The sequence below is a fragment of the Balaenoptera borealis genome, assembly GCF_965194805.1.
Source record: "Balaenoptera borealis genome assembly, chromosome: 16".
NCBI lineage: Eukaryota > Metazoa > Chordata > Mammalia > Artiodactyla > Balaenopteridae > Balaenoptera > Balaenoptera borealis.
The window spans coordinates 72,330,525-72,350,192 of record NC_138872.1 but is presented as its reverse complement, the minus strand read 5'-3'; the positions used below and the strand labels follow the sequence as shown (position 1 = coordinate 72,350,192).

General features: G+C 56.5%; 3 protein-coding genes across 9 annotated transcripts in view; 1 reads left to right on the top strand and 2 right to left on the bottom strand.

The window, feature by feature from the left end:
* The window catches only part of HIRIP3 (HIRA interacting protein 3), a 2,738-nt gene extending 1,739 nt beyond the window's left edge, over positions 1-999 (bottom strand). Inside the window, exons 1-4 of one of the 2 annotated variants that reach the window (XM_082361248.1) lie at positions 865-999; positions 667-787; positions 434-548; positions 1-194 (exon numbers count right to left, since the gene is read on the bottom strand). The exon at positions 1-194 is cut by the window's left edge and continues 805 nt beyond it. In XM_082361248.1, the coding sequence (XP_082217374.1) occupies positions 1-194; positions 434-548; positions 667-787; positions 865-929 (495 nt within the window). In that variant the 5' untranslated portion in view covers positions 930-999. The remainder of the gene's footprint in view (positions 195-433; positions 549-666; positions 788-864) is intronic. The other variant, XM_082361249.1, reaches the window with a different exon arrangement.
* A 502-nt stretch (positions 1,000-1,501) lies between these two features.
* Positions 1,502-10,307, top strand: INO80E (INO80 complex subunit E). Of its 4 annotated transcripts, XM_082361253.1 has the most exons (8): positions 1,502-1,733; positions 1,891-1,961; positions 2,175-2,227; positions 5,112-5,190; positions 5,291-5,402; positions 5,781-5,897; positions 9,051-9,143; positions 9,724-9,862. In XM_082361253.1, exons 1-7 carry the CDS (start codon positions 1,653-1,655, stop codon positions 9,120-9,122), a joined length of 585 nt encoding a protein of 194 aa, XP_082217379.1. In that variant the 5' UTR covers positions 1,502-1,652; the 3' UTR covers positions 9,123-9,143; positions 9,724-9,862. The 4 variants fall into 4 exon arrangements, with proteins under 4 accessions (XP_082217379.1, XP_082217377.1, XP_082217376.1 ...); XM_082361251.1 differs by lacking the exon at positions 9,051-9,143 and having other exon boundaries at positions 5,832-5,897; positions 9,724-10,307; XM_082361250.1 differs by lacking the exon at positions 9,051-9,143 and having other exon boundaries at positions 9,724-10,307.
* DOC2A (double C2 domain alpha) lies at positions 10,005-15,128 on the bottom strand. 3 transcript variants are annotated; one of them, XM_082361236.1, is made up of 11 exons: positions 14,999-15,128; positions 14,038-14,315; positions 13,599-13,678; positions 13,306-13,380; positions 13,066-13,175; positions 11,695-11,821; positions 11,554-11,613; positions 11,316-11,479; positions 11,131-11,212; positions 10,945-11,041; positions 10,005-10,856 (listed from the first exon to the last, which is right to left on the bottom strand). In XM_082361236.1, exons 2-11 carry the CDS (start codon positions 14,300-14,302, stop codon positions 10,711-10,713), a joined length of 1,206 nt encoding a protein of 401 aa, XP_082217362.1. In that variant the 5' UTR covers positions 14,303-14,315; positions 14,999-15,128; the 3' UTR covers positions 10,005-10,710. The 3 variants fall into 3 exon arrangements, with proteins under 3 accessions (XP_082217362.1, XP_082217361.1, XP_082217363.1); XM_082361235.1 differs by having other exon boundaries at positions 11,554-11,821; XM_082361237.1 differs by lacking the exon at positions 10,945-11,041 and having other exon boundaries at positions 11,554-11,821.
* Positions 15,129-19,668: the final 4,540 nt, after the last annotated feature.

The following is a 19,668-nucleotide window of genomic DNA, read 5'->3' as shown; positions in this document are numbered from 1 at the left end:
CTTCACCTCCTCCTTCTCTAATCCCATCTTTGCAGTCAGGTCTCTCTGCTGTTCTTCCTCATCACTGCTCTCCTCAATTGCTTTCTTTGAGGCTCGCTTTGGATTCTCATCCTCAGCTGGACTGACTTCTGCTGCCATCCCATTCTTTGCTGGGAGGCCGAAGCAGTCTGGACTGGAGGCTGCAGAGCTGGGCTCTGGAATGTGGAGAGAAGAGAAGGTTGGGACAGATTCCTCCTGTCCCTTCTCCCTCCACTTGGGATTGGTTGCCTCGAATCCTGCTCTGATGGAGGGAAGGGCAGTAGGAAACAGCTCTCAGTCCACCCTGTTCCTGGCTCCTGACTCACGGGCCACACGCCCTCACCTAAGGCCTTGGAACATAACACACGCACAATAAATACCTTTAGCATGAACCAACTATGCAGAAGGCACTAACCTGACTCCGAATTGAAACGGAACCTTTTTCTCGCTGGGTCACGGCAGGGGATGGGAGACCTCTTGGCTTTCTTGGCAAAGTCGAGCCTCTTTTCCCTGCCACCCGCTTCATCCACCTGTGTGTGCATCAAGAGAGCATCACGTGTACCAAGGTTGTGTTCTGCCCCACCCCTCTCAGGCCCCTCCTCCACGGCCACAACCCCCGCCTGCGGTGGCCCAGGCTCGGGCCCACACCTGCATCTTCAGCAGCTCCTTCTCCACTAGCCGCTTCAACGCCTGCTTCTCCTCGGGTTCCAGGTGGTCGCGGCCAGCGTGAGCCAAGAACCTCCGCCGCACGATGGAGTGCGTAAGCGTGCTGCGGAAACACGTGTCACGACGGAGTCCCCGTCCCGCCCCTGCCCTTTACAACCCCGCCTCCAACCTCCGGTGCACCTGAGGTCCGGGCGGCCTTGGAAGAAGCTACGGGTGAACTCCTGCATCTCATTCTCCCGAGCCATTTTGCTCCACCTGATATCGGCGGCTCCCGCCTTTTTTCTTCTCGGCCTCCGTCCACGCGTTTGACAGGAGCTTGCGCACGCGCAGTATCGTGGCGCCGTGAGGTGGAGGACCGTTGAGTGTCCGTTACGGGCCGCTTGGACCCAGAACTTTGCCAGACAAAACTTGCCTTCCCCGGGCAGTTGGAGAGTCTCGCGGTTCCTTCCTTTTCTTAGAACGAATCTCTTTTGAAGGAGAATTCTCGTTAGAAACCGATTGGGAGCCGGCTACACCTTTGGATGTAACAATCAACCCGCGACGAGGCCTCCGTTCGTGGTCACGGGCAGCAACTAGGCATCTGTGATTTTGAAAGACAGAAGGAAAAGGGCGTCCTCGCCAGGAGACTAGGAATCCCAGGAGGAATGTCTTCTCGTGGCTTCAAATCGCCAAGCACATTTCGAATCAGTAAGGGTGCCCTCCAGCGTCCGCCATCTTTGTGACATCATCGCGTCGCCGCGGCGCCATTTTTAGCGTATCCCCTGGAAGCAAAGTTCCTTTCCCGGTATTCCCCAGGAGGGCAGCCCGTGTGGTTACGATCCCTGGGCGCGGGGCACGCCGGGAGTTGTAGTCCCAGCGGACACAGCCCTGCCGACTCTCCGGAAGTGGAGGTGGGAGAGGCCGGGCTGAGCCGGCTCGGGGTAGCCCGGCTCCCGGCGAGTGCTGGGGCGCTTCTCCCGGGGCGGGTCATGAACGGGCCGGCGGACGGCGAAGTGGACTACAAGAAGAAATACCGGAACCTGAAGCGGAAGCTCAAATTCCTCATCTACGTGAGTGCCGGGGTGGTGAGGCGGTGAGGGGTGAGGCCTGGTGCTCGTAGGACTTCAGTTTACCTGTGTGTAAAGGGAGTAGGGTGAGCTGTGGCCGGCGTCCGGGCCCCATTTACGGACGGCCGTTGGCTCAGCTCCCACCTTGCCCGTAATACAGGAACACGAGTGCTTCCAGGAGGAACTGAGGAAGGCGCAGAGGAAATTGCTGAAGGTGTCCCGGGACAAGAGGTGAGACACGTTGAGGGGAGGAGGGAGGCCAGCGGGTGATGTGGCTTCTGTGGATCTGCATTCGGACCCCATCCTGGAATGGGCCACAAATGCATGATGCCTGCCTCGGGGCTGTTGGGAGGCTCCAACAGGCCAGCTAGAAGGGACGAGGGCCCAGGAGAACATTGCAGAGATGGGAATAAACACTCTTGTTCTCCCCGCCCCTTCCCTCAGTTTCCTCCTAGACCGACTTCTGCAGTACGAGAACGTGGATGAAGACTCTTCTGGTGAGCAAGGTCATGAAAAATTGGTGGAGGACATGCTCCTGGCACTCCAGCAGGCTTCCTGGGCCCTCCCTTTAGGCCGCGGAGGCCAATACAGCCTCCAGTGGTTCTTAAGCCTAGTCGCTTGTCCTCCTCCTCACTATTCTTTCACTCAAGTATGACTGAGTATCTGCTGTATTTCAGGCAGTGAGCTTTGCACAGGGGATACAGTGGTAACCAAGATGGATAAAGCCTCTTGGAATTTGTATTCTCGTTGGGGGTAGTAAGTAAGCAAAGAAATAAACTAGAATTTTAGATCTGAGGAAGAAAATCAGGGTTACGTGGTAGTGATTGGAGTAGAACGGGGGTTGATGAACTTTCTCTTTAAGGGCCAAGTAATAAGTATTTTAGGCTTTGCAGAACATACAATTTCTGTTGCCCCTATACAGCTCTGCCTTTGTAGTGCAGAAACAGCAATAGGTGAGGTGTAAATAAGTGAGCATGGCTGTGTTTCAATAAAACTTTGTTTATGAACACTGAAATTTGAATTTCGTAAAACTTTCACGTCATGAAATATTTTTCTTTGGAGTTTCTTTTCCCCCAACCATTTAAAAATGTAAAAGCCGTTCTTAGTTTACAGAGCGTACATAAGCAGATGGCAGGCAACATCTTAATAAAAAATTCAAGAAAGGCTTTTTTCAGGAAGTAATGTTGGAGCTGGGACCTAGATAAGAAGAAGATGTGAAGATGAGTGAGAGATTTCCCACAGAGGGAGTCACAGATGCAGATTCCCTGAGGTAAAAACGTACCAGGTTTTTTGAGAAGGGCTGAAGCACATAAAGCGCTGTTCTCAAACTTTTTTTGAGCACTGTTTACAACCAATAATATATTTTACATCGTGACCAACCCCCACGTACTTAACTTGCTTATAAAACAATTAAGTGAAATAATGTTAAGATCCCTATGTGCAGTTTGTTCTGATACTTTTTAGACTGCTTTTTTTTTTTTTTCCCATTTAATGCTGGTTGTAAACCAATAAGTTGAATTTGTGACCCACTATTCGGTTGATACCCACAATTTGAAAAAGTCTTAAGGTGAGCCTTTGTGGCCCAGTTTTTCTCATAAGCCATGTCACACGCAATCACCTCTCTCCATGGTGTCTAGAGCAAGGGTCAGCAAACAGCCAGCCAGATTGCTTGTTTTTGGTTTTCTTATTTAATTTATTTATTTTTGGCTGCGTTGGGTCTTCTTTGCCGCGCGCGGGCTTTCTCTAGTTGCAGCGAGCGGGGGCTACTCTTCGTTGTGGTGCGCAGGCTTCTCATTGCAGTGGCTTCTCTTGTTGTGGAGTACGGGCTCTAGGCGCGTGGGCTTCAGTAGTTGCGGCTCGTGGGCTCAGTAGTTGCGGCTCGTGGGCTCAGTAGTTGCGGCTTATGGGCTCTAGAGCGCGGGCTCAGTAGTTGTGGCACACGGGCTTAGATGCTCCACGGCATGTGGGATCTTCCCGGACCAGGGATCAAACCCATGTCCCCTGCATTGGCCAGCGGATTCTTAACCACTGCCCCACCAGGGAAGTCCGCAGATTGCTTGTTTTTGTAAATAATGTTTTATTAGAACATGCAACATTTACTCATTTACATGTTATAGGAAGACAGTAGATGCGGTGAAAGAAGTAGGTAGGAGCCAACTCATGTGGGTCATGGCAAAACATTTGGCTTTCATTCTAGCTTCTCATTGCCTTCATGTTCCTTCCTGGAGGTCTTTCAGTTAACTTCCTTTTGGAGGGGGACTTCAGGATAGGAGGCGTGAGGGAACCCACCTTGTTTATGATCAGAGTGGGATATAGTTGAGAAACAAGAGCCAGAGACATAAGCCACCACTTATCTCCTGGAGAAGGCCACAGTGTGGTCAGGGAGACACCCACATGTGATACGTCCTAGCAGAGTGAGGAGAGCCGTGACCAGTGAGAGTAGAGAGTTCTGGAAGGCCATCAACTGGGCCTGAGGGATTCTGGGAGACTTCTCAGAGAGGTGGCATTTAATCTGCTTCTTAAAGGATCTATCTGAGCAGAGAAATCGGGAATAGCGTATTTTACGTGTAAATGGTTATCTGTTAAGTGAATGATGGGCCTTCTAGAGAGAGACACAAATCTGGGGAATGAATTTTGGTTTTGAGAAAATAGGTTGGTGTGATGTGAAGAATACAGTTTGGTTGGGAGACCAGAAAGGTGGGTTGGGGCTATATTAAGAAGCACTTAAAATGCTTCCAGGCATTGGAAAGGATGTGATCAGTTTTGCGTTTTAGGTGGTTCTGCGGTTGGGGAGGACAGTGGTTGGCAGATGAGGTGAGATTGCTTAGCAGGCGATTTTGACATGGTGGTGACCTGACCTCGTGACAGTTGGAATGGGGAGCAGTGGGTGAAGGTAGGAGAGATTTGAGGGGCAAATTACCAGGACCCTGCATATGGGGAGTGAGGCAGAGGTAAGCGCTGGACAGCTTAGAGGCGAATAAGGAGAGAATAGCATAAAATGGTCAGGAGTTGGAGGCCTGGGCTCAAGTCCCAGTCCCACACCTTCCTTTCTGAGCCTCCGTGACTGCATCTGAAAAGCGGAGATGATGTCTTCCCTTTCCTCCTTGGATAGTTCTGAAGACAAGGAGAGGCAGTGAATGTCAAGCACCTGTTCAGAGCCTGGCACGTAGAAAATGCTTGACAATATGTTACCGTGGAGGAGTCCAGGCAGGAATTAGGTTGTAAAGGACATTTTAAGCAGCCGGGGAAGCTGTGGGCCTCCCCAGAATAGCACCTGTGTGCCCTTCAGATTCCCCAGAACCCTTCCGTAGAGTTGAGATTACGCCCCTCTGGGGTAGACGGAGACTCCCACCCACTACTTACCAGCACTCCCCCTCACAGACTCAGATGCCACTGCATCTTCAGATAACAGCGAGACAGAGGGGACACCCAAGTTGTCGGACACGCCAGCCCCTAAGAGGTGAGAAGAAGCCATCATTCTTCCCTGGAGGGTGGGGGCGGTTGGAGAGGGTACCTGGGCTGCCTCTTGCCTCTGACCCCCTCCCCTGTCCTTTCTCCAGGAAGAGAAGCCCTCCGCTGGGGGGTGCCCCCTCCCCCACCAGCCTCTCCCTGCCTCCTTCAACAGGGTTTCCCCTTCAGGCCTCTGGGGCCCCCTCCCCATACCTGAGCTCGGTGAGTTGGGGTCATGGGTGGGAAATGGTCAGATGCCTGGGAATAAGGTGGGCATCATTTGGGCAGAGGGTCCAGGCCTCAGGGTGAAGCCAGCCCAGCACCAAGAACATCTGTCTGGGTGTGGCCAGCAAGCGTCCCTCGGAGGGGTGTGAGTCGGGGCTGCCTACTTCTCTCTGGTGTAGGAATGGGGGACAGACGTGACTGAGGAGAGGAGACCCCAGGACACAGTCCTGCTGCTGTCCCCTCCCGTCTGTTCTCAGGAGCCACACTCATCACCATCTCTTGTTTTTCCATTCTTCCTCCTGTTTGCATTTCTTCCTTCTACCCCCACCCCATCCACTCCATTTCCCATCTCCATCCCCTCACTCCCGCCTGCAGCTGGCTTCCCCCACCTACCCCCCATTCCCTTCTGACTACCTGGCCCTGCAGCTGCCCGAGCCCAGCCCCCTGAGGCCCAAGCGGGAGAAACGGCCCCGCCTGCCCCGGAAACTCAAGGTACCCTGTTTGGGGGACGTTAGGGAGGGGCCAGAACGGCAGGACAGCCATCTGAGGGAGGCTCAGGACGGCTGGGGGCCTGTCCGAGAACTTTGAAGGGCCGATTTGGGGCTGCTGCTGGGGACCCAGCCCAGGGTTAGGCGCTGAGGGGCGGGTCCCAGAAGTCCTGGCTCACAGGCCCCTGTGAGACCAGTCAGGGCAGGCCCAGCCTGGGGGAGCTCCGAGTGAAGATGGCTGGGGGCCAGGCTCATTTTCACAGGTGTTCTGTATTGCCAGGCAGCCCCCAAGGAGGGGCAGAGTTGTGGGATCTAGAATCAAGTCAAGGTTGCACCACTTAAAAACCATGTGACCGTGACCCTCTAAGTCTCAGATTGTGTGTCTGTAAAGTGAGTGATCAAACCACGAGTAATCAGCAAGTGTTGTGGAGCACCTACTGTGTACCAGGCACCGTTCTAGGTGCTGCAGATACAACAGCGAACAAAACAGAAATCCCTGCTTTCATGGAGCCCGCGTTCTTGAAGGGTAGGCAGGAAACAAGCAAGATAAATAGGTAACAGTGTAGAAAGATGGATTCAGGTAAAGAGCGTGGGAAACACCAGAGTACATGGGGCTGATATTTACAGTAGGGTGGTCAGAGACATAAAGGAAATGAGCAAAGCACTCTGGCTCTCTGCAAAGTGTTTCATTCAGGAGGAACCAGCGCAGGGGCCCTGGGGGTGGGTACGTGTTCGGCTTCTTCAAGGACCAGGAAGGAGGCCAGTGTGGTCGGAGGAGAGGGAGAGGGAGAGTGACCAGAGAGCAGGTCAGAACAGCACCTGAGGGGCAAGGCTGTGGAGGGCCTCGGAGGTGTTGGGAAGAGTTTGGCTGGTACTGTGAGTGAAACGGGAGCCACTGGAGAAGGTGGGGCAGAGGGGCGTCTGATCTGATTGACATGTTAAGAAAATTGCTTGACACTGCAGTGAATAGGCTGGTGGGTAGGGGGTCAGGATGGAAGTGGGGAGACCAGTGAGGAGGCTCCTGCAGTCAACCAGGCAGCGGGGGGAAGGGTGAAAAGTGGATGATGGGTCTCTTTCAAAGAATGAGCCCCAGGAAGAGCCGTGTGGGCTGTGAGAGAGAGGGGCGTTGAGGGTGACTCCAGGGGTTTTGGCCTGAGCAGCCAAAGAAGTGGCCCTTTTCTGAGTCGGGGAAGACTGTGGGAGGAGCAGGTTTGGGAAGGAAGGTGAGTTTGGCTTTGGACGTCTTGAGATGCTGTCTGGAAGTGTCAACGAGACAACTGGGTAACGTTAGCCTGGGCCGCACGGGGGGCATATTTGGAAGTCACGGGCAGGGAGGTGGATGGCGAGGAGAAGAGGTCTCTGCACCGAGCCCCGGGAGAGATGAGGACACAGAAGGCACAGTGCCCTTCCAGCTCTGAGTCAAAGTGAAATAGGGGCCGGGCTGGCAGCTCTCAAGTTGGGTGAACTGTAGACTCGAGATTCTGGAGCCAGAAGTGAAACAGGAGCCCTGCTTGTGGTGGTTAGGAGTGTGGGTTCTGGAGTTCGAACCCCAGCTCTGCCACTTCCTCCCACGTGACCTTGGTCCTTGAACCTGGAAAATGAGTAGATAATGGGTGACGATGCTGCTCAGCTCCTGCTTCCCGCTACTTGGCAGGGGTTTTGCTTCCTGGGCCGGGCGGACTGGTGGAGAAGGCACGGGCCAGAGAAACCTGGAGCAGCGGGTGGAGGCGTGGCGTGGTGTGCGCTTGGCAGTTCAGGGCTCTGAAGTGCTGGCTCCTGGCACAGAGGCGTGTCGGGGAGCTACGTTCGGGGCAGGCAGGGGAAAAGGGCCCAAACCAATGGCGGTGCATAGGGGAGGGGATAAATCAGGGACGGCCTCAAAGAACAGGTGACATCTGAGCCCAGGGTGAGATTTGGATATTCAGGCTGAGGCAGTTGTGGAAGGAAGGCAGGGACGCGGCAGAAGTGGTGTTTGGGCTGGAGCCGGAGGGGTGAGAGCAAACAGCGTAGGAAAGAAAGATAGGGTGGGTCAGGTCATAGAAGGCTGGGTGTCCCGTGAGGAGAGTGGGGGTCCCTGAAGTTTCTGGGTGTGGTGGTGTGAGGAGAGGGGAGGGGACGCCGTGAAGACTGAAGCAGGTCAGTCAGGAGCCTGGGCCTCGCCCGTTTTAGCTGGGTTTCCTCCACGCACTCGCCGTGCGACTTGCGCGTCATTGAACTCTCGGAGCCTCCGCTTGCTCCTCTGTTCGGTGGGGTCGTTGTGAGGATAAAATGAGTTAAGAGAGAGAAAACACTTAGCCCAGTGCCTTGTCCCTAGTAAGCCACCGATAAGCATTCGCTGCCGTGGGTCCCGCTGAGGAGGCCATGAAGTCAGTCCAAGCAGGGGTAGGACATGGGGCCTCGGGTAGGTAATCAAGAGGTGGTGGCCAGAGGAGGGGGACAGTCATGCTGCCGGCCTTTTCAGTCGTGCATGCGCATCTGCTCCCGTGTGTGCACATGAGTGCCTGGTATTGGGTGCAAGGGCGCTGTTCAGAGCTGGGCCTCCTGTCTGTCATCCGTCCTGGCAGACCCCGGTCCCCTGAGGTACAAACCCACTCTGGCCCTCCATGCCATGCTAGGAACAGCGGCGGTGAGGGGGCCGCCTTGAGAAGCAGAGAGTAGGCCACAGGGGCCCGAATGTGTTAAGGCAATCAGAAGGGCCACTGTGAAGACCACGGCCATCCCCCTACCCCGGGGCCAGACTGGACACTGCCTGGTGGGGACCTGGCAGGCCTATGCCTTCAAACCTCCATTTCCAAGCCTCCATTCCCTCCTCTGGCTGATGACCTCTCCTCCCTTCCAGGGTGGTCGGAGTGGTGAGAGATCATTAATGGAAGTCACCTGGCACATAGTAGGTGCTCAGTTTGTGCCCACAGGCAAAGCAGGAGGCCCACAGAGCTCTGGGAAGGATTCAGAAGGACCTGGCAGGGGTGGGGCTGGAGGGTTGGGCAGGACAGAGGCCACTTCCCAGCCTCAGAGCACAAAGCAGGACCTTTGACAAATAGAAAAGGACAGTCCAGTTGGAAGGACTGGCCTATTCTCAGGCACTGCCTGTCCTGAGGGCAACGAGGAGCCGGAGGCCCTCGAGTAGAGGAGTGACACGCTCAGGTTTGTGTTTTAGAGAGCTTACTCTGGCTGCAGTGCGGAGGAGGAGCTGGATCTGGGAGAGGCTGAAGGCAGGGAGTCCAGTTAGGAGGCTGGTCCCGTAGCCCAGGTGAGCTGAGAGGAGGGCCTGGCCTAGGCCAGTGGCTGTGGGGATCCCAAAGAGGGGCGCCTCCCAGATACAAGAGGCAGAAGCCTCACACGGCAGGGGGTGAAGACCTTTGACACCCTCCACTGAACCAGTGAGCCCCTCAGGAGGAGGAGGGAGAGGAGGCCAGTGGTGGCAGGTGGTATTGGAGGTGCCCAGAGGCGGGCAGGCAGGCACTCCAGGCTGGCTCTGGCTCTGGCTCTGGCTGCTATCCCAGGGGCAGCCACAGTGCCTTACTGGCAAGGGCAGGGCCCGGTCTTTCCCTCCTGGTTTCCCGTGGGACTCCCTCCACCGCCACCCTCATCAGCACTTCCATCACCACCCCTCACCCCCACGCACTTGCTGGTGTGAGACTCTGCAGGGCTGAGGTGGGGCAGGCTCCCTGATTCCAGCCGTGGCTGGCCTGGCTGTGTCCACTACCCCTTGAATGAGCCTTTGCCCCCTTCCCCATCCTCTGGAACTGTCTTAAGGGGCAGTGCCAGCCTCCTGGAGGTCCCAGTGCCTCCCTGATAGGCCCTCCTTGTGTTTCTCCCCCCTGCTGCAGATGGCGGTAGGACCCCCCGACTGCCCCGTGGGAGGGCCGCTGACCTTCCCAGGCCGGGGTTCTGGGGCCGGCGTGGGGGCAGCCCTGGCCCCACTGCCCCCGCCCAAGATGCCTCCCCCTACGATCCTGAGCGCCGTCCCTCGGCAGATGTTCAGCGACGCGGGCAGCGGGGACGACGCCCTGGACGGGGATGATGACCTGGTGATCGACATCCCAGAGTGAACCCCCCTGCCCGACCCCCTGCCCAGCGCCCTCTGTGTCAGCACACATGAGCCCCCAGATTCCGCAGAGACGTTTATTGACGCCCGGTTGCCATGCTGTGGCCACTGACACAATCAGAAAAGGCGTAAACATGCATGAAATGTCCCCTGGAAGGTGGGCCCTCTCCAGGGAGGGCAGGGGCCCTGCCTTCACATCCCAGCCCAGTCCAGGGGACAGTTATTTAAATGAGTGGCCGGGAGCATCTGCCACCTCTCAGAGAGGCAGAGACCCTGCGGTGGCCCCCCGCTTAAAAGGGCAGCTGTACAGGGCTCGGTGGTGTTGTTTTTTTAATGAAGATTCTGTATTAAAGGAGTGGCTCTTTTTTTGTGTGTCATTTTCTTTTTTGGAATCCTCCTCCTCCAAACCCCCCCTAATCCGACCGCCTTCCTGGAGGGGAGGGGGACGGGCAGCCTGGAGAGGCAGGAGAGAGGAGCAGCAGCGGGGCCTTGGGGCAGGGGCACTGCGGGATCCCCCCTGCAGGTGTGCTCTGGATGGGTGGTTTGCATATTTGTCTGTTGTAGCGAGTCAGGCAGGAGGAAGTTTGCATATGTGAATATAGATCTCCACAGTGCCTCACAAGAAGACAGACCCACGGAGACTCTCACAAAACAAGACAAGTAGTGCGGGGTGGGGCCTCCACCCCATGTAAACGTGCAACACACTCGTGCGAAGGCTGCCGACTGGGCCCGGCCCTGAGGGCCCTGTGCTGGGTGGCCGCTGTCCTGCTCAGGCTGAGGGCAGGGCTCCAGCTGCCGGGGGCAACTGGCTGGTCAAGGTGTGCCAGCGCTCCAGGGCTGCGTCCGGCTGCTGCAGACAGTCGCTCCAGTGCTTCCGGGCCTCTCTCCGGGCGCCCGGCCCCAGGGCCACGCCACCTGGGAGCAGTAGAGGCAGGTAAGGTCAGGGCCGGGCTCTCTGCCGGGCTGCCCTCCATCAGCACCACCCAGCGGGCTCCTCCCTCACCGATGAAGTCGTTGGATTTGCCAATGTCATAGTCCCAGACTGTGACTTCCAGAGTCTTGCTGGCCAGAGTGGAGAGCTCCATTTCGTAGAAGAACTCCTGGGACAGGGCAAGCCACACCTTCCATGAGGCGCTGCCCCCACTCCCAGCCCCAGCCCCGCTCGATTTCTGGCCTCTGCCCCATTTACCTCATTAAATTCCGGGTTTAGGGTCTTCTTCTTCACACAGGTTTTGTGCTTAGATTTCTTATCCACGTCCGGCCTCAGGTACCTGCCGAGGGGGAGGAGGGACGGGGTGGGGGAGCAGGTCAGTCAGGGACAGGCCAGGCCCAGAAGAGGATGGGGCTGGTGGCAAGTCCCTAGGGAGGGCTCACGTCTTGACGTAGGGGTCGGAGTAGCCGTTGACGTCCATGGCAGCCAGGTGGGCGCAGCGCACGATGCCCACCAGCAGCCCGCGGCGCCGAGAACTATAGCTGAGGCTCAGCAGGATGCGCCCGCGCTCTTCCAGCAGCCCAGGCCCCTGCTCCACCTGCTCCAGCTGCCGGCAGACGCGGGCGTCAGCCGCCACCCTCACCACCTCCCGCCCAGATGCGGTCCCTGTGGGTGGCTCACCTCCTTCAGGTAACAGGAGATGCCCCTCAGCGCCACAGACATGGAAGAGGGTGAAGCCAGCTGAGGGGGCAAAGACAAAGTTCTGGAAACCTGATCTCCCCAGGGCCCCCTTCCCGTGGTACCCCGCAGCCCGGCACAGACCGGGACCTGGCGCTCAAGGCAGATGTTAAAATGCTTCTTCTGTGAAGGCTTGAGGCGGCGGAGGGGTACACGGATCTCCCCGATGAACTCGTTGTGGCTCAGCTTGTCTTCGTCACAGACGGAGATCCTGGTGGGGAACTGCAGGGTCAAGGCCCCCTGGGGTCCCTGAGCCCCAGTCCAGTGTGGGAGAAAGGTCCTCCGACTGAACTCTGAATACTCGAGGCTGGTCCCAGCTCTGCCCTAAATACTCTACACCTCACTTGTAAAATGGGCTGTCTCAGGGCTGTGTGGGGAGCACCAGGCCTGGAGCTGGGGGAGGATGCTTTGATTTGCCCTCTTCCTCTGCCCCTCCCTTTCCAGCTGCCCAGGCTGTCCCTGGCCCATCAGGACCTGCTCAGCTCCTTGAGGAAGCCCTCACAAATTTTGGGAACGCTACCACACACACACACACACACACACACACACACACACACACACACACACACACACACACACACACACACACACACACACACATACTGCCTCCATTCAGGGGGGCCTGGGGACAGGATCCAACTGAACATGCACAGGGTGTGCACTGGTGGATGTGGGTCACGGGTCCAGGACGTAAGAGCTAGAAGGGCCTGAAGGAGCCTTGAGCAGTTGGACCAGGAGCGCATACCTCCCCCTAGAGCCCCTGTCCTTTCCTGTGTGGAGCAGGGAGCCAGCCTGGGAGAGACTCATGAGCCCAGCAATTAAGAGATTATTGCTTTTACTTCCATCCGTCTCGGTCTGCAGCCCCTTTCCCTGCCTTCTGCTGTGACACTCTCGAGCAGCTGTGTCATGTAGAGGTGTTCAATTCCCAGCTCCGCCACCTAGCAACCGCATGACCTTGAGCAAGTCACTTAACCTCCCTAAGCCTCATTCCCATTTCTGTCGTTTGAGACTTCACTCCTTAGAGATGTTAGGGAGACACGGGCAGCAGAATGGGCAGACCTCTGCTGCATAGGTCTGACTTAAGTCAGGGGCTCTGAGAAGGGGTCTCAGTGACCAGGGAAAGATTGCAGGAGGAGGCAGAGCCTCAAATGATGAGTGGGATTTAGGCCGGCAGAGAGAGGAAGCAGGAAGAGACACGACAGGCAAAGGTCAGGAGATAGGAACCCGACCAGTCGCAAGAGGGCGGTCCTCTGTTGGAGGAGCAGTAGGAGCTATTTGGAGGGCAGGAATCCAGGCAGGGGAATCCTGAAGGGGATAGGGAGCCACTGATGGTTCTAGAGCATCTGAGGGCTTAATGGGAGGTGGGTCGACCAACCAAAGAAGGTTCCAATGACAGCTGTCCCCAAGGAGGTGCTGAGCTGGACTCGTTGGTAACCGGGAGGACGGACCCCTCACCTGAGCACCTTGTGGGTGATGTCAGCATCTGTGATTCCGCTGTACGTCAGGTCCTCATTCCACACGGGATTCAGCGTGTTCCTCTGAGTCTTAGTTTTTAGCTTATTGGCCTTAGGTGTGGGGACGAAGTGTTCACAGTACATGTCCCCCAGACCCACAGAGGCTGGAGGCAGACGAAGGTTGGGGGCAGACCCACAAGCTGGGTCAGGCTGGGGGGCAAGGGGAGGGGGAGGCCGTTACCTTGCAGGCTCCAGGCAGCAGGTGCAGCTTGACGTAGGGGTCGGCCAGGCCATTGAAATCCATGGGCTTGAGGCCCTGGGGAGGAGGGGAGGGAAGAGGGCTGTGAGCTCCCAGCCGGCCCACCCTCCCTCCCTCTCTCTGCAGTGTGGACCCTTGGGGGCTGGAGAGCCAAGATGGGTGCTGGGAGAGGAGCAGGAGTCAGGCCTGGGGAAGGGGAGGGAGGATGGAAGCGCACCCATCTCAGGGTAGGAGACAAACAGGGCCAGGGCTCTCAGGAGGCAGGGAGTACCCACCTTGGCCCTGAGGATACTACAGTGCAGAGTGCAGGAAGCCTGGTCGTAGAGAAGGTCAAACTCCAGCGTGCCCAGGGCGGCTGGAGAAGAGGGAAGAGGTAACCTGAGTCCGTGAGTAAAGACAGGTGTGTGTGAGAGACGGGTGGGCAGGCCTGCTACGTGTGCCAGCTGTGAAGGTTTGTACGTGTCTGTGCCTGTCAGCCTGCGAGTGTGTGCACGTCTGGGTCCCTGGCTGAGCTGCAACTGGTGCTCTGTGGGTGGTTGAGTGTCTCAGCAGAAATATTGAATATTGAGCCTAGCTGAAGCTGTAATCTCCACTCTGACTGCAGCTGTGGTGGTGGTGCCCGCCACCTCCCCACCCCCAGCAGGGCCGCATCCCCTTCCCACAAGCCTGGAGGCCCCCATTAGCACCCTGGGCCCTTCAAGCCCGCAGACTCACTGGTATCATCCGAGTCATAGCTGTCCACCTCAGCTCCATCCTCGGGCGTGGTGGCCCCAAGGAGGGCTGCAGGAGGTGCCAGGGCCAGGGGGCCCAGATGAGCAGGGGCCTCTCCGAAGCCCCCGCCACCCCCTTCAGGTCCTGGTCCCCGGCGGGGGAAGTAGTCAGAGATCTGGCGGATGGGCCGGATGGGCCCCGGGCACACGTTGATGGCCATGTGCTCCTGGATGTTGATGGTCATGCGATCGCCCCTCCGGCCCCTCATGCAGCACCCCTGGCTGGGGGAGGGAGGTTCGAGAGAGCTTGAGCCCGGGGCTGACTTCTCAAACCTACCCGTCTGCTGGCTGAGGGCCAGGCGGCACCCGCCGGGGTGTGTGGGCCCTCACTGGCCTCCCTTCCTAGGTGCTGAGGGAGAGGGCAGCCTGTGCCCGCTGACGGGCAGGCAGAAGGCCTGGGCCCTCCAGACCCCAAGCTGTGCTCCACGGGGCTGGGCTGCCAGCCCACTCCCCCCAGATAGGTCCTGGCTCCACCTCAGCCTTGCCCACTTTCCTCTAGATTGTCCCTCTGTCCTCTTCCCAGCTCCAGCCCCTCATTCTGGGCTTCTGTCTGCCCTGGGCCGTGCCTACCCCTGAAGCTTCCCCATAGGCCCCCTCCTCTGTCTCTCTGAGGCTCTGACTATCCTTCTGCACCAGGCGCTTGTCTGGTCTGGGGGTCACCCACCTCTTAGGTTTTCACTTCCCACTGTCCGTTCGTTCAGCCCCAGGATCTGCCCGCCTGCCTGGGCCCCCATCCACTGCCACCCAAGGTGAGGACCCCTGCCTCAGATGCCTCCTCCTGAAATTGGCTCTCCAGAGGAGCCAGAAATTACAGCCTCCGGAGAGCTAAACACCCCCAGGGGCACACACAGGCTAACACACACTCACCCTCACCCTCTCGCCCCCGGTAGCCCAGCCCCCTGCACCTGTCTCTGCGCCTCCAACAGGTGCCCAAGCACTGGGGGGCCAGCGGGTGCGAGCTGGGCGGTGGCAGCCGGCGATTCCCAGGGCGGCCGGCGAGAAGAGCGCTGAGTCCGGCAGTCTGAGCCGAGAGGGAGGGAGAGCAGGAGAAAGTGCGGGGAGGAGGGGGGTGAGCGAGGTGGAGGCGAGGATGCAGCCGGCGCAGGCGGCGCGGGGCGGGGAGGGGCGGACGGAGGCTGGGGAGGGGGCGGGACTCTCCCGCCGGCGCCCGCCCGGGCACACTTAGGAGCGCACACGGGTGCACACACATTCACGGGCAGGCTGGCACACGCATCTTGCAGGGGCACTCCCGCGCACACGCCTGCGCCCACGTGCGCACACCACAGTCATGCACAAACCCAGACACGCGCTGGCACACTCACCCCGGAGAACTTCGCATACACACGCTCGCAAACACACGGGCTCCCTGCGCCGCCAGGAACCCACAGTGAGAACTGCCCGGTGTTTCCCCAACTCCTCCCCGGAGACCCGGGCCCCCGCGCCGCCCCCGCGCCGAGCCGGCGGAGCCTCCCTCCGCCCCTCTCTCTTAGCTCCCCTCCCGGGTCTCCAGGGCAGACCACCGGCCTAGTTGCCATGGCGACGCCGGCTCCTCCTCCCCCCCGCCCCCCACCTCACGCGTCCTTATGCCCCTCCCCCGCAGAGAGCGCTTGGAGGAGGAGGGGAGGGTGTCTGGCCCTCCCCTACCAAATTTCCGTAGGGGCGGGGCCTGTGGGGGCGGGGCTTAGAGATCCGCAGTGACCCAGGAACGGGCTGGGGAAGGGGGTCTGATCCGCCTGCGGCCCCTGGTTTGAAATCTCGGGGTCTCGGACCCTGGCTGGGAAAGCTGACAGTCTGAGGTCTGAGGCTGTGGCTTCCCCCCACGCCTCCTTCCTTTAGCTGTTCAGGCTTCTCTCCTGTGACCCAACCCAGCCCCCGAGGGTCCAAGTCCCCCTCTCAGGGATGGCATCTCCTTTGGGAATCCGCCTTCCCTCACCCTCCCATCTCCAGTTGTCCCTCAGGTGGAGTGGAGCGTGGGGTTTCTCTCTGAATGGCTCAGAGCCCTGCAGGCCTTCCTCCCCTCTCTGCTGTCTCTCACCTGAGCCCTGCCACCTGCCTGTCAGTCTAACTCCAGCCTTTGATCTTGGCTCTCCTTTGTCCAAAACTTGCCAGCCCCCAGTGACAAAGTCCTCACAGTGACCTTCAAGGCCCTTCAGCCCAAGACCCTGACTTCTGTAATCTCATCCCCCGTGCTCATCTTGCTGGCTCTCAGGAACATTACTTGCGGTTCCCAGAACACACCTGGATCTCTCAGACCTGTGGACCTTTGCTCATACAAGTTCCTCAGCCTGGAAGATCTTTCCTTTCTTCAGGGGTCATCCTGGACCCCCTCTTCCTAAGAGACTTACTGGAACATCTCCCCACCCCCAGCCCAGCCCCCAGCTTCCAGTTCTGTCTCAGCTCTGGTAGCGCTGGTTTGTCATGTCTGTTTCCATTTCTGTCTCCCCCACTACTGGGGAGCAAAGGCTGCCGCATGCTAGGCCTGGCACTAGTTTGGCATCACTAAATATTGTGATTTTAGGTTGCATAGCAATGTGAATATACTTAACATTGCTGAACTTTGTGACTGAAAACGGCTAAGATATTCATTCATATGTGGATTTTTTACCCCAATTTTTTTAAAGTAAGAGAAATGTAAAACCAAACTATACTGAGATACCACTTGTCACCCATCAAATGGTGAAATTCAAAGCAAATGTTAACACACAGTGTTGGTGAGGCTGTGGGTAAATGAGCACCACCTCTGTAGCTGAAATGGAGCAGGACCCTATGGTCTTTGCCCCTCCGTGTCCTCAGCCTGCCTTTTGTCTGTGGGAAAACTTTAGCCAAACAATAAGTTTAGGGCTTCCCTGGTGGCGCAGTGGTTAAGAATCCGCCTGCCAATGCAGGGGACACGGGTTCGAGCCCCGGTCCGGGAAGATCCCACGTGCCGCGGAGCAACTAAGCCCGTGCACCACAACTACTGAGCCTGCGCTCTAGTGCCCGCGAGCCACAACTAGAGAAAAGCCCGCGGCGCAGCAGCAAAGACCCAACACAGCCAAAAATAAATAAATAAATAAATAAATAAATTTTTAAAAAAGAATGCGTTTAATCAGAGAAGTGAGAAAATGCAGAAACAAAGGAAAACAGTCCAGCAAGACTAAATAATAATAGTTTAGTCATTAAGCATAGTTAAGGACCCTTAGTTCCTTCTCAAGGGCTATAGATAATATTCTGAGCCATCTCCCGTGAGCTGTCTTGTAGATACTGAAACCCGCACCAGGTGGAAGAAGTTAACTACATGATGACCAGACTGTAGCCATGACATAAGCTCCCACAATTCCAAGAACTGGCCTCCAAGAAATGGGAACAAATCAACCCTGGAACTAAAGACTAACTGTACTTAAAACAATCAAGATGACACTGATCAGACCACCGCAGGACCAATTTCAACATGACTGTCAGAGCTGTGCTGTTTCTGCATGTAGCCCCCTCCCTCCATCTATAAAAGCTCTTGGGCTTCCCTGGTGGCGCAGTGGTTGAGAGTCTGCCTGCCAATGCAGGGGACGTGAGTTCGAACCCTGGTCTGGGAGGATCCCACATGCCGCGGAGCAGCTGCGCCCGTGAGCCACAGTTGCTGAGCCTGCGCGTTTGGAGCCTGTGCTCCGCAACAAGAGGGGCCGCGATAGTGAGAGACCCGCGCACCGCGATGAAGAGTGGCCCCAGCTTGCCGCGACTGGAGAAAGCCCTCGCACAGAAACGAAGACCCAACACAGCCATAAAAATAAATTAATTAATTAAAAAAAAAAAAAAAAAAAAAAAGCTCTTGCCCACTGATTGTCAGTGGGGGGGAGTCGCCCTTTGGACAGGAGTCCACCCTCCACACTGGTTGCCAGCATCCAAAATAAAGCAAACTTTCCTTTGCACCAACCTTGCCCCTTTATTGGCTTTTGCGCAGCAAGCAGCCGGACCCCACTTTCAGTTACATAGCCACTGTCAGACTCTTTGATCCAAAAAATCCACTTCTAGGATTTGGCCCATGAGCAAAACAATAGAAGTTCAAGGCTATTAACTGCAGCATGTCTGCAATGGCAAAAGACTGGAAACAACCTAAATGTCCACGACTGGTTCAATCAGTTATGAGAATTTCACACAGTGAAATAACATGCAGCCATGACGAAGAAAGAGGCCCTTTTTGTACTTGTACAGAATCATCTTCACAATCTCATGGTAACTGAAAAAACTAAGGTAAGGAGGAGCATGAATGGAATGCTGCCATTTGAGTAAAAAAAAAAAAAAAAAAAAGAGCGCTTATATATGTTTGTTTATTTGTGCATAAATTATTCCTGGAAGGCTGCACAAGAAAGTGGTAACTATGGTGACCTCTGAGGAGGCTGCTGTGAGGCAGGGGAGGGCAGGAAGAGGATTTATTTTGTACCATGTGCATATGTTACCTACTCAAAAGAATACACTAAAATAATATCTTTTTTTAGATAAAGGCAACCATTAGGTTTCCTCTGAGGTTCTCCAGGATAAGAAAGGAGGAGGCAGGACTAAGGGAGACACCGTCCAGGGGCGGGTGGGTTTGGGGAGAGGCAGACCTGGGCCTGCAGTAAAAGGAGGGGCGAGCTGGGCAAGAAGCCCAGCCCTGCTTCCTGCACTGCTTTCTTCTCCTGGGGTTTAGCTCAGGCCCAGCAGCTCACCTCCAGAAAGCCTTGTTGCAGGAAGGCAAGGATGAGGCTGGAGTTGCAGCCAGTCGCAGGGGAAAATACAGACAGTTCTGAGCCCTGGTTTGTCCAGAGGTGGAAAGGCTTTTCATCCATCCATTAAGCCAATAAATATTTATTGAATACTTATTCTATACTGTGGTGCTACAGCTATGACCAAGGTCAATGATCTCTGGCTTCACAGGCTTGTAGGGGAGACAGGCAAATACACAGACAACTCCAGTGCAGTCAGACTGATGCGGTGACAGGGGATGGTCAGAAAACTCAGGTTCACTTCCCAGGGGAAGTGTCGTCTCAGCTGAGACCTGGAAGATGAGGAGGAATTACTGGGTCAAGTTGGGGGCAAGAGTGTCCTAGGCAGAGGTGTGTGCAAAGGCTGGGGTGTGCTGAGGAAGGGAAGCTCGGGAAAACCCGAGGTGGGTAGGTAGACAAGAGTCTCACAGATCAGGGTAAGAAGTTCAAAATAACACAGGAGCCAAGGGAAGCCACTGGAGGGTTTTAAGTAGTGGATCCACGTGTTCTGGTTTGTTCTCTCTGGGGGGAAGAGGGAATAGAGATCAAGCAGTGCATAGGCCGTTGCAATAAGCCAGATGAGACATAGGGTTGGCTTGAATGAGGGGGGGCAAGGCGGCGCTGGAGGGGAAGGGAAGTGGATAGATTTGAGATTTAGGTTGGAGATGAGCCAACAGGTCTTTTTTTTTTGTTTTTTTTGACCGCAGGTGGCATGTGGGATCTTAGTTCCCTGACCAGGGATCGAACCCGCGCCCCCTGCAGTGGAGGCATGGAGTGTTAACCACTGGACCTCCAGGGAAGTCGCAGCCAACAAGTCTTGATTATGGGTTTGTCAGAAGAGAAATAGGGAGGGGTTTGAG

Excerpts from the sequence above, each read along its gene's own strand:
- INO80E (XM_082361250.1), top strand. The coding sequence starts at position 1,653 with ATGAACGGGCCGGCGGACGGCGAAGTGGACTACAAGAAGAAATACCGG. Across the intron at positions 1,734-1,890 it reads AGCTCAAATTCCTCATCTAC|GAACACGAGTGCTTCCAGGA; the intron begins GTGAGTGCCGGG and ends CCCGTAATACAG. Across the intron at positions 2,228-5,111 it reads CGTGGATGAAGACTCTTCTG|ACTCAGATGCCACTGCATCT; the intron begins GTGAGCAAGGTC and ends TCCCCCTCACAG.
- DOC2A (XM_082361235.1), bottom strand. The coding sequence starts at position 14,302 with ATGAGGGGCCGGAGGGGCGATCGCATGACCATCAACATCCAGGAGCAC. Across the intron at positions 13,381-13,598 it reads GTAGTATCCTCAGGGCCAAG|GGCCTCAAGCCCATGGATTT; the intron begins GTGGGTACTCCC and ends CCTCCTCCCCAG. Across the intron at positions 11,042-11,130 it reads TAAACCCGGAATTTAATGAG|GAGTTCTTCTACGAAATGGA; the intron begins GTAAATGGGGCA and ends GCCCTGTCCCAG.